We start from the raw sequence: 16516 nt of genomic DNA on the forward strand, positions 1-16516 counted from the left end.
ATGGATGGATGGATGCTCCATATATAGTTTATATTTCAATAAAATTTTAATTCAGTTTATTTCTATAGGGCCAATTCACAACACGCATCTCAAGGCACTTTAAAGTTCACCAGATTATACAGTTTAAATTATTGTTTTTTTCTTTTAAATTCCAGGATTTTTCCACTTTTCAAGAAAGTTTGTAGATGTTCTGCTGCTAAAAACCGTTTTGTTTGTTTCTGTTATTTTCAAACAGGGTCTGATTTAATCAATATTTATTACTAAAGAAACATAATAGTAACATTTTTACATCTTTTTTTTCTGGGAAAGGCACCGAGGTGCGACCTTTAAGTAGAATTTAGGTTTTCTATCAAAAGCAAATAAAAAAAAATCTATTAGTTCATTTGGAAACTATCTGTTCACTCTACTAGTAATGCTGCGGCTCTTAATGGTGAATAATTTCCGATTAATTCTGATTTATTTTTATTTTTCCAGCGCCAGATTTGGCGCCACGCTGGTTTAGACGCGTGACAACATCTCGGGTACGTAACGGGAATTCCACGCAGCGCTTTTCCACCCGAGAGATGGAGACAGTTATACAGTCAGTGAACGCGTCTCCATAGTTTAAGAACACCAAACAAACACTTTATCTGAGAAAAAAAAGACTGTTTAGACACAGAGGGTGGCAGAGAGACACATTAACTGACAGTGAAAAGATCCCTGAAGAAAGAAGAGTTCCAGCAAACACTCACCCTCCGTGGGAGACACGTCCAGCACGGTGACCAAGAAGGAGGTTAAACACGGGAATCAGTAGAGGGAGAAGGTTCAGTCTGTGCAGCGCAGAGGAACCAGAGCCCGGAGCGGACAGCCTCAGCAGCAGCCAGTCAGTCAGCCAGCCCAGGCCAGGTCCTGGAAGATCAGCCAGTCTGGTGCTGCGTTCACGGACACATAAACAGGCAGGAAATAGTGGAACTGCTATATCAGGTCTCTGAAAGCTCCTTTGAGATTATTTGGCACAAATGGGGATGGGCGGCTTTTAAATATTGCAGCTGTCTGACGTAGGCTACATTGTAGGAAAACCTATGAGGACTGTTGCACAGAGACGTAGCCAGATTTTTTTTTATAAGGGTTTTTATTGATTTTTATTGAGGGGGGGCAGAAAGTGGATCGGCACCAGAACCTCACGGTCAATCTATACTGTTACAACAGGAAAAATAACCAGCATCCATCCATTTTCTTACACGCTTAATACTAAGTCCGGGTTCGAGGTGTGCTGGTGCCTATCTCCAGCTGTCTACGGGCAAGAGGTGGGGTACACCCTGGACAGGTCGCCAGTCCATCGCTGGGCAACACAGAGACAAACAGGACAAACAACCATTCACACACACATTCACACCTAAGGAGAATTTAGATAAGCCAATTAACATAACAGGACTGTGGGAGGAAGCCGGAGTACCCGGAGAGAACCCACACATGCTCAGAGAGAACATGCAAACTCTATGCAGAAAGACCCTGGGCCGGGAATCAATCCCGCAACCTTCTTGCTGCAAGGCAGCAGTGCTACCTACGTGCAAAGCATCCATATTTTCTACATTAAGACTAATTATACTTTCCTACAGCCTTTGCTAACAAATAGACATACTGTATATTTAAACATCCGTAATTTCTAGATAAAAGGTATAGTGGATAAAACTCAGTTTTAAGTTCTGGGGCGTAAATCAATCATCATTGTCATTACCCACCTAGTTGTATTAATAAACATTCTGCATAAAATCGATAGTTACAAGCACTAATATCTACATAAATTGATTATTATTTATTTTTTATTTCACTGAAGACTCCTAGATGATTTGCAGAGACACGTATTTTTCTCTTTACCCCATATAACACAAAATATATCTCTGAAAAGAGCATTAATTCTGTACTTATCATCTTTGATGTTAAGTACAGAAAATGTTTTGAATATTCCTCTTGAGAGTATTACTGCTGCCACCATCTAAATTAGAGGGAACCAAATGGTAATGGTGGCCACAGGGGTGGCCAATGATTAGCTAAGGGTGCCCATGGCCACCCCTGGCCCCCAAACTAGCTCCACCTCTGCTGTTGCAATAATCGATTCTACTAAAGATACATTTATGAGCAATATCTTGCAACGACGGTTGGTTTGCAAGTTATATTAAATATGATGTCTGTATGTAAATCAGAATACACATGCATATAAATATGCACCAAACCATGCGTTGTTGCCTTTTTGCTTGTTTTTTTCTCTAAAACTGATGTAATTTTGGTTTTACAAATGCAGTAACCTCGAAACATCTGAGGCATGCTTTAATGCATGCTTTAATGCAGAAACTTTTTTTTTAAGCTAGTATGAAAGGTGGACGTTAGTGGCTCTCTTTTTAATTATCTAAAAGTAAGAATGCAAAAAAAAAAAAAAAACGACTTTTTTACACATTTATGCGAAATTTGTTAAAAATCCTATTGGGAAGACTCCACCGGCATCGTGCAGTTCTTATGATTGAATTATTCCCACTTTACCTGAACTCATCACATGGTGACAGACGTGTCGTGCGGTGAGTCACAGCTGACTCAGACTTTCGTGTCCCGCCTACACAGGACGGGGGCAGCCAATAGAGGCTGTGCAGGAAGCATGCAGCGGTGAGCTGTCACGCAGCCCTCCGCACGGTCCCTGTGTGTTCAGGGATGCCAAAAGTCATGCCTGTAAGAGAAAATTAGTAGCTTAGTAGATAGAGCTATTCATTTTACACAATCACACAAAACACCACTGGAGTTCTTCTCCGCCTTTGATGAACCAAAGGGGGAGCAGGGGGGCTTAGTATTGATTATTATTCCTAAAAGAATCAAACATCTCACAGTTTAAAAACTATCATGCATGGTGGTGGCAGCATAATGCTGTGGAGCTTAGAATTGATACAAAAGAGTAGCCAAGGACCATCAAATCAGCAGCTGACCTGGAAACATCCTCATAGCCCCAATGTCACTATAGGGCAAATATATGATGAAATAATGCCTTTAGTACTGCATGGGTATAAATGAGTTATGAAGCAAATCTATCTGTAGCATAGAGATAGATTTAGTCACATCTGTGGTTCGGCATCTTTTCAGTCTTCCATAACCTTGAATCAGGAGGATATTTACCTTCCTTAGAATGTATTTCTACTGTTTGGGTGTGAACTTTTTCCAACAAAGTCACTTGTCTCCAACATGCATGTTTTACTTTAGCGTTCATGTGATTTCCTTGAGCTGATGTGTGCTCTTAATGTAGTTAAAGTTAGGAGGACAGTATTAGGAATGTGGTCATAATGTTATGCCATGTTTGTGTGCATGCTTAGAGTGAAATAAACTGGAAATTTCTTATAGATCATTATTGCCATAACTGGTCTGTCCCTCTGTTCTTTGTAGGATTTGGATGCTGCCCTCAGGTGGACACCCAAGGGTATTACAACCCTGACATCATTTAAATAATCACTAGTAATCACATGTGGATATTTGTTTCTTACACTTTTATAATTTATTAAATGTTTGAAAAATAAAAATGTTGAATTACAATCCAATTAAGCTAATGGTGATCATTTCTGTTCAGTTAGTTTCAATGCTGTATTTATACATAATTCTAGAGTTTGACTGATATTATTTAGGTTATTAAAATAATACAAATCCCAAAGTGCAACATAGTAAATTAGGTAAAGAAGATAAAAGAAAAAAGGCAAAAAATCTAGGAAGTTTAAGTTTGTGAATATTTTTAATAGGTTGATGAACATTAAGTAATCTGGGAAATGGTGTTAAAATCAGTGAAGTAATTGCGGTCAGTTTAATGAGGTGAACACAGATGTATTAATTAAAACAAAGGGGATGTGGCGGCCCAGTGGTTAGGGCATAGAGCATGGAATCCTGAGGTTCTGAGTTCGAGCCCCACTCCCACAGACTGCCACTCTGGGTCTATGAGCAAGACCCTTAACCCCACACTGCTTCCCGGTGCCACACAATGGCAGCCCACTGCTCCCCAAGGAGATGGGTTAAATGTGGAGATAAATTTCTCCAATTTGAGAACAATAAAGTTGAATTATTATCATTAAAGCTCAACAGATAAGGCGGGAATTGCCTGATTTAGCTACGGTTGTTACAATTATTAGACTTAGGCAAACGTTATTGTCATTTTGTATACACAGAGTGTATAATAATCAAAATTACGGTTTTTTACAGATTTAATGACAATCCCATTTCTTAAGTGCAGCAGTGATCAAATGTAAACATTGGGAGAGCTATTCAATGGCATCCTAATAATCATTGTGAACACAGTACAACATATGTCTCCTTACTGGAAATTGTTGACATAGGAACAAGTAAAAAGAGCAAAGGATCTTTTTTAATCTATGTTCTGCTGTCAAAATTAATATCGAGACAAGTCTCAAAACGTTTGTTACTGATTTTCTCATTCCTCTGCTTCCTCTTTCTTCTTTCCATACATCTACAGGATGGTGTTGTCTCCTCTCCAGATCCTTTAGCAGAATTTTCAACTTTCACTTTCTCCTCTATCACATTGTTTTGATTTGTAAACCCAACCAGTCATCACTGCTATCACTGAGTGATTTTTGTCCAAACTGGTGATCTTAAGCAGTAAATGAGCTACTACTGTCATAATGGGCTTTAAAGATCTGACCCACATGCAGAGAACCACTCAGAGACCAAGGGTAAAAGTTTAACAGGTTTATTGTTAGTTTGCAAATACTGATGGAGATGAAACTCTGTGGGGAAACAATGCTGGAATTCAGCGGACTGGTGAACCAGAACCGGAAACTCTGAAGGGGAGATAACAGTGATCAGTTCAGGGACAGTGGGAAAATAGACTGAGGCTTGAGTATTGCTGGAGAGGCACTCACTTTTAGGGGGCTCTTGGTTTATGCTTGGATCCAGTTTGTGGAGATTTAATCAGGAGAAGAGGGAACTCGTTGGAGAGCAGACAGGCAGACAGACGTTGGACCCAGACGAGTAAAGGAGCGGACTGTCACTTGGTTTTCAAGGAGTGGACTTGAACGGATCATGTGGAGGTTTTCCCCTTGCTCAGTGAGACTCAGTAAATCCTTCCAGGGGTAGAAGGTCCAGGCTTATCCAGTAACACAGGAAGTCTTTCTGCCGAAGAACAAAGACAAAAAAGAAGTTCAGACTCAGAGAAACAATGCTATGGTTAGACTCTCCTAATCTCAGTTAGGCTAGAGTACCCAATACTGGCAAACACTCTGGCATCGAGGTGGTGACAGCCCGCTGCTCAAATACTCCTTTGGTAATGACCCAACGAGCCGCAGGTGTGCAGGGAGGCCCAACGAGGACAGGGCACCGCCTGGTGGTGGAGAGAGGAAAACAAAAAACAACCCACACAATCTGGAATCCTAACAACTACCCCTTTTTCTTAACTTCCTCTAACAAGTGACTGTGCTCTCCTTTAAGTTTTTCAGTTCAGCGTGCTCCCTTCCCGCTCTAGTCCTCTAGTTTCTCTCTCTTGTGTTTCTCGGTTTGTAGCAGTAGCGGCAGAGTGGCTGAGGTAACACTCTGACTGAGCTCCTGGTTCCTAGTCTCCGCCTCCTGAAATAGTTTGGGTCTGCCTGAGCAAGGCAGTCCACCAAAGGGGTGATACCAGACCAGGGACAAAGAAGGCTTTTGGCATCTGGGAGCTCTGCCTTCTACACTTTGTGCAGAATTATTAGGCAAGTTGTATTTTTGAGGATTATTTTTGTTATTGGGCCACAATTGTGTTCTCAATCAACCCAAAAGACTCCTTAATATCTGAGTTTCAGATTTTTGGAAGTTGTTGTGTTTTTTATTTATTTTTTTATTTTTTTAGATTTGGCCATTTTATGAGTATGTCTGTGTGTGCAAGTAAATATTACTGTGCAGAGTTATTAGGCAACGTAATAAACAAATATATACCCATCTGACTTGTTTATTTTCACCAGATAAACCAATAAAACAACTCAAGATCTGTGTTATTTACTTTGTGGTTGCCTTTTTTGGAAACAGGAAGGAGCAATAAGCTAAGTGAGCTTAGTACTTGGGAAAAATCTTTTATTCCTTTTGATACAGCATGAAAAGTCAGCTGAGTACAAAACATAGAGAGGAAAACAACAAGAAATGGGACAAGAGAGGGGAAAAAAAAACATAGAACAAATAATGTCTATTCTATTAAAACTTATGTGTCTCTATATTGGGTCTATTTTATGTGTCGTCTTCTCAGTTCAGAGGGCCCCCTGCCTGTCTTTGCGCAGGGCCCCAAATGTCCTAAATCCGCCCCTGCTGAGGTGTTAAGGTTGGCTCCACCTGCTGCCCTCTTAACTAAATCAAAGCTCCTTAAGTCCAGCAGTTCTGCTTCTTCGTCTCAGCCAGGATGAGCTTCGGAGACCGCTACACCGTGTCATCCTACCGCAAAATCTTCGGAGATTCTCCCAGATTCTCCTCCTCTGCCTCCCGCATGGGCAGCGCGCCTCCTCGCTCCATCCCGGGGCTCAGAGCCATGGCTGCGCCGCGCCACAGCGCGTCCTCAGTGGGGATGTACAGGCGGACCGGACGGTCCTCTGCTGCCTCCTCTATGGTACCCACCGGCTCTCTTGATCTAAGCCAAACCTCTGTGGTCAACAGCGAGTTCAAAGTGATCAGAACCAACGAGAAGGAGCAGCTGCAGGTATGTGAGACTAAAACCAGCTGCAGAAAAGGTTGGAAACACTCTTAAACCTGTTCTTAAAACAGTTTGGGTTAATAATCTAAAAATCTAGAGCCCAAGGTGCTGACTAGTTTGTGTATGAAATGCTTTCAGTTTTGACCTTTAATTCACAGGGCTTTTATATTATTAAATAATTATATTATATTATTATTATAATACTGAAATAACTATTTAGTATAAATAGAAGTTGTCAAATTCAACTGTGAAATGATTTAAAGTTTGTATAACCATATATATATATATATATATATATATATATATATAGTGGACCTTTGGGTTTTCATTTTTCATGTAAAGAATAAATACAGTATACTAGCTGTATTTATTTCTATATTTGGTAAGTAATCAAACTTTTAGAATGATGCTTTAATATATTTTGTAAGCGGCCACTTTTCCTCCCAAATATTTATTAATCAGGGACATATTCCACATATATTGGAATAGGGAGTATGTTGACGTTTAATCCAAAGCTTACTGCTCATGTCTTTTTAGTTTCACTACTTTCAGGGGGGAAACTAAATGCACACATTGGTGTCCATATCGGACTTAATATGGAAAGTAACAAAAAAGGGGCTTCTATTAGAATTCTGTCATTTTGCTGTTTTTTTTTATTTACAAAATCCCAAAAAGGAAACAACAATTGCGATGACTTTGCATCCTGTTTCATACCAACTACAAAGCATGGTAGAGGAGGTATGGTGATTTAGGTTGATCCGACATCACATTACCTTTAATCTGTCTCCTCTGCATGCCATGACAAGGAGGAGTTATCTGTCTAAACACTAAAACCTGACAGGGTCATCAACAGAATAATTATCCAAAACACAGCATGAGATCTAAACCAGAATGCAAAATAATCCAGGTTTAGCGATGGTCCAGACCTCATCGTCTTTAAAGGAGAAGTGTGGTCAGCAAGGAATAATCAATGGATCATTATTTATACCTAAAAACTAATACATTCGCTGTGATTTAATTAATTTAGCGTTAATCGGTAAAACAATAATTTTTGTTGCAATCACTGAGTCTTGGAGCAGCTATTTTTTGCGCAAATATAGTAACACCTCAATCCTGACATCTAACGGGAGTGACGTCATGGTGCGGTAAGCCAGTAAATCAAGGGAGCTACTAGACACATCTGCAATCAACAACAATTATTTAAGATTGCCAGAGGACTTCAGCATTGAAATTTGTGAGAGCCATAATTAAACTGACAATGCCCACGTGCATGGCAGCTGGATGCTGGAATACATCGGGTAAAAGTGAAAAAAAAAGAGTTCTTTCACCTTTTCGATTCATGATCCTCCATGGGTTCCTCGTTGGATTGCCATCTTGAAGAGGGAGGATTTGCCATCGAACTTCTGACCAGGGAAAAAACACTTAATAAGTAGCCATCAAATTCGAAGATTTTTTTTCCAAAATTAATTGTACAATAGCATGTTGTGAAAAACACCAGATACAGCATTGGGACTTGCTCAACAGCCGATACCGCACCGTCATGTCACAAACCTGTAGGTGGCAGTAGTGCTCTGACAAACATGGATCTCCATTTATGTCTCCAGTAAAGCACATTCATATGAAAATAACTCTTAATAAAAAGATTTAGCATTTTTTGAACAGTATGTAATAATTTCATATTTAAAGTGCCTTTAGAAGTTTGAATTCTGAATATGACCAGACTTTTCCTTTAAAATACCATGGTGGGAATACCAGAAAAATGTGCAGTACAAGTGTCTAAACATCNGGGAGCCTCGCTGGAAAATCAACACCGGTTGCATAGTGTACCTTTAAAGGAGAAGTGTGGTCAGCAAGGAATAATCAATGGATCATTATTTATACCTAAAAACTGATACATTCGCTGTAATTTAATGAATTTAGCGTTAATCGGTAAAACAATAATTTTCGTTGCAATCACTGAGTCTTGGAGCAGCCATTTTTTGTGCAAATATAGTAACACCTCAATCCTGACATCTTCCGGCAGTGACGTCACGGTGCAGTAAGCTAGTAAATCACGGGAGCTACTAGACACATCTGCAATCAACAACAATTATTTAAGATTGCCAGAGGACTTTAGCATTGAAATTTGTGAGAGCTATAATTAAACTGACAATGCCCACATGCATGGCAGTTGGATGTTGTAATACATCGGGTTAAAGTGAGAAAGAATTTGTTATTACACCTTTCCGATTGATGATCCTCGACGGTTCCTCGTTGGATTGCCAACTCGAAGAGGGAGGATTTGCCATCGAACTTCTGACCAGAGGAAAAACACGTAATATGTAGCCAAAAAATGCGTAGAATTTTTTTTCAAGATTACTTGTATAATAGCAAGTTGTGAAAAACACCAGATAAAGCACTGGGACTTGCTCAACAGCCGATACCACACCGTCATGTCACAAACCAGTAGGTGGCAGTAGTGTTCTTTGAAACCTGGATCTCCATTTATGTCTCCAGTAAAGTCTCAGGTAAAGCACATTCATATGAAAAATTACTCTTAATTAAAAGATTTATCATTTATTGAATAATATGTAATAATTTCATATTTAAAATTGTTTTAGAAGTTTGAATTCTGAATATGACCAGACTTTTCCTTTAAAATACCATGGTGGGAATACCAGAAAAATGTGCAGTACAAGTGTCTAAACATCTAAATAAGCTAAAGTAAAATAACGACAATCAAATTTCCTTTGATTGAGCACCTCACTGATAGATTGATTATTATATCAGGAGTCTCTGCAAAGCTGTTCAGAGGCTGAAGCTGATTTCAGCCTTTAAAATTAAGGCAGCATGAAACAGTCAGTCCTGAAGTTTAGCCTACAGCGTCTAAGAATGTTCCCAGAGATAATACAGGAGGCTCAGTAATCCGGTCTCGTTTTATCTCCTGGCAAAGTGAATTAACTTGTTCCCTTAACGTCCTTTGTCTCAGTTAACATCACGACACAAACACAATTTTTTTATTTATTGAAGAAGTAAAATGGTTTTGATTATGATTAAGTATTTGTTTCCCCATGCAGGGTTTAAATGACCGCTTCGCTATGTTCATTGATAAAGTCCGGCTGCTAGAGCAGCAGAATAAGGTTCTGGAGTCGGAGCTGGTGAGCCTTCGGCAGAAACATGGCGAGCCCTCCCGCGTTGGTCTTCTCTACCAGCAGGAGATGAGAGACCTGCGCTCCCAGCTGGAAGAGCTGAACAGGGACAAGAACCACATACTGATTGAGAGGAACAACATGGAGGACGAGCTGCAGGTAATACTAAACTGTTCTGTTGTGTTTTATGTATATTTAAACCAGTGCAGAAACTATAGTTTCCAAATCCTCCTTTGTCCTGTCTGTCACCCCTTTCTGACCTCAGAAGCTCAGTGTGAAGTATGATGAGGAGGTGAGGGCACGGGAGGAGGCAGAGCAGACACTGAGGTCTTTCAGGAAGGATGTGGATGATGCAGCAGCTGTTCGCTTGGACCTGGAGAGGCGCCTGGAGTCGCTAACGGATGAGATCTCCTTCCTAAAGAAGGTGCATGAGGAGGAAATGGAGGAGCTCAGTACCATGATGGAGGCGCAGCAAGTCTCTGTGGAGCTTGAGCTCGCCAAACCTGACCTAACCTCTGCACTGAAGGAGATCCGCAGCCAGTACGAGTCCATCGCCTCCAAAAACCTGCAGTCGGCAGAAGAGTGGTTCAAGAGCAAGTTTGCGAGCCTTAGCGAGCAAGCAACCAGGAGTAACGAGGCCATGAGGGCGAGCAGGGAGGAAATCAACGAGTTCAGGAGGCAGCTGCAGTCTAAGACTGTCGAGATAGAGACCCTGAGGGGTGCCAACGAGTCTCTAGAGAGACAGATCACCGAGATGGAGGACACGCACAATGCTGAGGTCACAGCCATGCAGGCAAGTATCCACTTTTCTCTTAATCTTCTTGAATTGTCATTATTCCAACAAGTTCATTTCATTAAAGAAACAGGCTTCATGTTAGAGTTCAATTCGCATTTACTTAAATACTAAAGTTTGCTTTCATTTTGTGGCATAAATATCCAAAATGGGTATCTCCCTGTTGGGAACGTCTTCAGCTCAGCCAGAAACGTCTGGACCAGTTAACCTTTGACCTGAAGTCAGATCAGCAGGTCCAGCAGATTCTGCAACACTTCTTCCCCTCCGCCATCAGACTGCTGAACTGTTGAAAAAACTCTAAATCATCTCACAGACTCTGCATCACACTGATAACACCAAACCAAAAAATACTGCATATTTGCACCACAAACATTAATGCACTGAACTTCCATATAATTTTTTTGCATGTTTTTTCTCCCACACCGTTTACATTTGATTACTGCTGAACTTTATGGAATTGAAATGTTCATTTACTGTCTGAAAAGCTGTACTAAACAAAGTTCAGTTTTATATACCCTCAGTGTATACAAAATTACAGTAAAAGTTGTCTATGTCTAAATCTAAGATCACAAAAACACAATGGAAAACTCCTCCATGTGCAACTTTACAGCTATAAATGGGAGGCTCAACATAAAGAGTCAGGAAGCACGAGTTTAAGTAAAATTATTACTTTGCAAACCATAAAAAGGTTATTAAATACAGCCCACATTATAGAAAAAAACAAAAACAACCCTAAATTACATGACTTGCATTCGTTAGTAATAAACCTGAAAGTAAAAAACTCACATTTCATGGGTCTAGATCAAGGTGGCGGGTAATTTGTCACAAAAAAGAACAAATCTTAAATAATTGATGCACTATTTAATCAAATTATTTTCCTCCTGATTTGTTGTGAGTTGTGAAGGCGATGAATAAATGAGATAAACTTCTGACAGAAATGTCTGATTCAAGTTCAAGGTGAGGTCAAGACTCAACCGTCAGTGTTCGAAGGATTGTGTGACTGTGAGACGACTGAAGTGAAGCTTCATGTCTATTGGATTAATCTCCGACCTGCTATATATGGAAAAGCCATCTGGCTTTCGCTGCCTTCTTACAGAAGGACAAAGTTAAGCCTTGAAGGCTTTGGAAGACAAAAAGGAAATCCTCTAATAAACTTTAGAAGGCTCCTTTAAAAGCATCACAATACAACTCAAAGCATCAACTGTTGTGAGGTTGAAGGTTCCCCTTCCAGCAAGAGAAGGAGTCTGAACATATAGCCAGAGCTACAATGGAACGGTTTCAATCAGACATATTAATGTTTTGGAACAGCCCAAAATCCAGACCTACCGTAAATCTAATTGAGATTCAACATCAAGTCCTAAAAAATGATGTGCCTGTAAAAATAAAGTACTTCAAAGGGGAGTGAATACTTTTCCAGGGTATCTTATGATACAGAAAAGCCTAAAATATCAACATCAAGGAATGATTTTTCAAACAGATTAAACTACTCTCTCATTATCTACAGGATACCATCAGCCACCTGGATACTGAGCTGAGGAACCTGAAGGGGGAGATGGCTCAGCACCTGAGGGAGTACCAAGACCTCCTTAATGTCAAGATGGCTCTGGATATCGAGATAGCTGCTTACAGGTGCCAATTTAAGAAAATACTTGTTTTTCACCTGCTGAAAAACAGAGGAAATTTGTTAATTCTTGTTTAAAAGTTTAGCTGAGGCATTTCACATCATTCAACAGGAGTTATTCAGAGTAATGTCTATAAGATATATAAGTCTAAACTTTCCTTTGCATTTATTGGTCTGTTATAAGCTAAGTACCCAGTTGCTATTATTGGATTTAGGAGGGAAAGTAGGCAGCAGGAGAGACTGATAAAAGTACTTGGTCCACTCATCATCAGTGGGGCGACCTCTATTAGAGCAGGAGATGGTTAAACACTATAAAGTCCTCACCCACTTCGAGCACTTGATCCTAACAAGCTTAGCCATTCCTGCTAGGAGAATATGTAAACAATATGTCAATTCAACGATAAATCAAAAGTGTTCAAATCAGCCGTTTAGGGCAGAGGTCTGCAACCTCTGGCTCTGGAGCTGCTCTTTAAAAATTCGACAGTGGCTCTTCAACACTAGCTAGTTTTTTGAATAATAGAAATATGAACAAATGCACATTTTAGCATTTTCTTAGCTGACTAATTGCAGTCAGACTAATTAAATTTCCCAAAAACGAACTCAACCAAATTTAAGTGGAATCTTTCTAACATAATGGAATATACAAGATTATTGTCGAATATATGTTCACTTTTCCTTTTTTTTTTAAAAGGACACATGATGTTTGCAGCTTTAAACAAGTTTTTATTAGCAGGACTGAAGACATATATTTTTTTTTTCAATGTAAAAAATTACTTGACATAATAAAAAAATATGTTTTGACCATTTTATGAGGGGAATTAAAACAGAATTTAACAAACAATATTAACAATCTATAGAAAATGTATTCCTTTGCTTTTTTGCACGTTTTTTTTTTTTATTAAAACCTAAAATTTGAAATGTTATTTAAAAAGTATAAATCTCCTGTGCTAGTATATGATATCTTAAAAAAAAAAAAAGAAGTGATATAATTTTTGTGGTTTCAAATAGGTTTTTTTATCTGGACAGAACTTAAAAATGGGTCTTTATGTTATAAGAGTTGCAGACCCCTGGTTTAGATGGAAGGGAATATTACATTTTCTGTCTATTTGAGCATTTGCTCAGGTGGTATTACCTGTTAAGGTGGATGATTTGGGCAGGTTGTCCAATCCCTTGGCTACAAGAAGTACTATCCTGAACACAGCAGCAGATCAAAGGATATTGCAACAGTGCAGACAAAGTCCAGACCTCAGTCTGTTGTGTAGGGACCTTAAGACAGCTGAGAGGCAGCAGATGTCTTAAACGACTTTCAGAAGCAAAATTGCAAAAGAAGTGGAGCAAAATCCCTTCCTTAGGAAGTGAGGGACTGATAAAATCAGACAGGAAGTAACTGCAGAGAGTTTCTGCTGCTGAAGGAGGTTCCACAAGCTGCTGAGTCATGGGATGTATTTTCCTCAAACCACATCTTTGTATTCTGAATTTAATAATTTGGTAGAGAATCGTTGCTTGTCTGATTGCTGTTTTAAAATATTTTTTCTATTTAGGTGATGATTTTTTTTTTACAGAAAGTGAGAAAGTAACTACTATTAAGGAGCAAGCTGAACGTCTGGTGCTTAAACCTGTAATATAGAACTAGTTATTTGTAAAAAGCAGATGTTATTATAAGAAAATCTGCTTTTTATATCACTGTTTTCATGTTGTTATTTTATTACATGTTTCCTTTATGTTTTTAGAAAATTACTGGAGGGGGAGGAGACTCACTTTAACTCTGGGATGTCATTCAGCTCTTCAAGCTATGGCTACCAAACCAGAGGTGCTACCGAATCGTTCAAAAGCAGCCAAAGAGAGAAAGGAGGAGCCGCAAAGGAAAGCTTCAAGGACATCAGCGAAGACAAAGAAGAGGCTGACATTAATTCCAATAACTGAACATCTGGAGGGAGAGCAGATTTGCTCTGTATCAACAGCTCCAGTCAGTTTACACCAACTCATGAGCCTCAATGCTACAGTTCATCTTTAAATCAATAGTTTGGTGGAGATGTTTGAATTTATTGAATGTCTCTTAGCATGTTTAATCACATCAGCACTATTTCTGTAGCCATTAGCAAACTTCTGGGATAGTTCTGATGGATGTGTTTGGTTGTACTGACTTAGAGAGAGACGGAAAAAACCTTCAAGCTTGTTCTAAATGTGAAACATCCTTCGTGGACGAGCCAAATGTCCTCTGGAGAAATGTTTCAGACAAAGACCAAAGTTACTGGCCACACTCACAAGACCAGATTGAGCACAGACAAGCCTAACATCTGTCCAGCACGGTAGTGGCTGCATCATGGTGTGGGGTCAGTTTACTCCCAGTGCTATGCACAGATAGAGACTAACAAATTGAACTGAATATATTGAACTTTGCTGCTAACCAACAGTTAGATGGGTGAATGTTGATGGTATGGTATCATGATTGTTATAAGCTCTGCCCTCCATCAGGAAGATGTTTCAAAAATACACAGCAAACCTGGTTTTGGAATAAACCAACCAGGCTGGTATTATCTAAATGATTCAGAACAACTGAAGATTATTGGATTCAATAGTGGATGTGTAAACTTAACACTGGAATCATGCTGGGAGTAGAACATAAAAAAAAATTTAAATAAAAAATAAATACAAAAATCAGAACAACATTAGGCCAAAATAATTTTAAGTTGACACGTACTCTGCACTGCATGATACAGAATGATACATAATGATCAATATTCTGCATGACTCTCTTCTCCACAGCCAGAGGGCTCAGCTCTCTGGTTGCTCACAGTGAAGGAACGTAGAATAAAAAAGCAATATACAGATAAAATAGGCAGATATAGAGAATGCTCTTCAGTTTACTGTAGCACCAGTTAACAACAAACATGGTCTCAGGGTTTTTTGCAAAGAAAGGACAATTTAAACCAATCAGCAGACGAATTCAGTCAGGTACATACATTCCCATCGACCATCATTATCAAACTATGCAGTCAAGTCCAATTTATTAATAGTTTTATTTCATTTGTATTTATTTGACAATTAATTCAAAGTTTTCTGTCTAAGGAAACACATGAGATTGTGTTTAGTCAGACTTGCAATATTCACTCCTCCTGGATGAGCTTGTAGCAGCATTAGACAGTCGCTTGTGTCGACTTTGCAATTATTGCTCATTCCAAACATGCATGTAGCGACAGTGGAGAGGAAAACTGATCTTCAATAGGAAGAAACGTTCAGCAAAACCAGGCTTAGAATGAACAGCCATCTGCGATGGCAAACTAGAGTTCCAAAACACAGAAGCAATGACCTAGGAGTACATATTAAAGAGTTAACTGTTAACTAATTGTTGCTCCTTCATCTAGCATATAACTACAGCTAGGCAGGTAAGCATTGAGTCAGTTTTTAAGTCTACTGGATAATAGAGCACATGGTCTCAGCAAAAACTCAGCCATTAGCGATTACTGTGAGATATACCAATGGGATTACATTTTATTTTTTTAACCCATTGTCAAAATGTCAAAATAAATAAATATTGGATGATATAACATTGGAGGATGACTATTCTTGAATCGTGACTTATTCTGAAAGGCTTCTTTGGGACTCATGAGAAATTCTAAATTTTGGACTTATGTTTGTTTCTTTTACAGCTTTCAGGTTAAAATGTTAACTGATATTTCCTTGCTCATAAATGATCATTTTACACTTACATCTCTGCCTTTGAAAAAATAATTCAAACCTTTCTAGATATGGATTTGTTTTTCTCCAGACGGCAAACTGCAGGTCATCCTGATAGATGCTTGTCAGGTGAACCAACAGGTTCAGAAGGACTGAAGAATAATTTATGAAAAATGACACATTTTACCCACTTTAAACATCTGGCTTTTAAAAATACTTCAGACAAATTCATTTTACTTTGTCAATTTAAATGAAGAGCATTTGTGGGCTCAAAGGTGGGGCAGGTGTTAGTGCTCCTGTGCTCTTCCAAGAAGGTTGTGGGTTTTTAATCCTTGGGTACCTTTTTCTATGTAATGGTGGGGAGATTCCACCAATCCATGCATCGGCGGGATCTCTCCACATACCACCTCACAAATCAAAAACACGAGTGCAACTTTAATCGACTGCCCAAAATTTTCAAAAGTCTGTGGTTGTGTGTCCCTGGGCTGTCCTGTGGTGGACTGGTTCAACACACAAAAAAAATACACTTCAACTGGCATTCTAAAGCCAAAAGTACAAATTCAAATCTTGCTGCAAATAAAACACCATCTAGTGGACAAATCTTAAAAACGCCATTTCTTGTTTGCCAG

General features: G+C 39.1%; 2 protein-coding genes across 2 annotated transcripts in view; one reads left to right on the forward strand and one right to left on the reverse strand.

The window, feature by feature from the left end:
- The window catches only part of sertad2 (SERTA domain containing 2), a 46869-nt gene extending 45986 nt beyond the window's left edge, over window positions 1-883 (reverse strand). The window contains exon 1 of the mRNA XM_015369946.1: window positions 732-883. The gene's annotated coding sequence lies outside the window, so the exon portion shown is untranslated. The remainder of the gene's footprint in view (window positions 1-731) is intronic.
- Window positions 884-6379: 5496 nt separating this feature from the next.
- Window positions 6380-14132, forward strand: LOC107081735 (alpha-internexin-like). The gene is made up of 5 exons (XM_015369951.1): window positions 6380-6673; window positions 9724-9954; window positions 10061-10588; window positions 12093-12217; window positions 13940-14132. The coding sequence occupies exons 1-5, from the start codon at window positions 6380-6382 to the stop codon at window positions 14130-14132; spliced, it is 1371 nt and encodes a 456-aa protein (XP_015225437.1).
- The last annotated feature ends 2384 nt before the right edge of the window (window positions 14133-16516 follow it).

Source organism: Cyprinodon variegatus, unplaced genomic scaffold (genome assembly GCF_000732505.1).
Source record: "Cyprinodon variegatus isolate N-32 unplaced genomic scaffold, C_variegatus-1.0 Scaffold40, whole genome shotgun sequence".
NCBI lineage: Eukaryota > Metazoa > Chordata > Actinopteri > Cyprinodontiformes > Cyprinodontidae > Cyprinodon > Cyprinodon variegatus.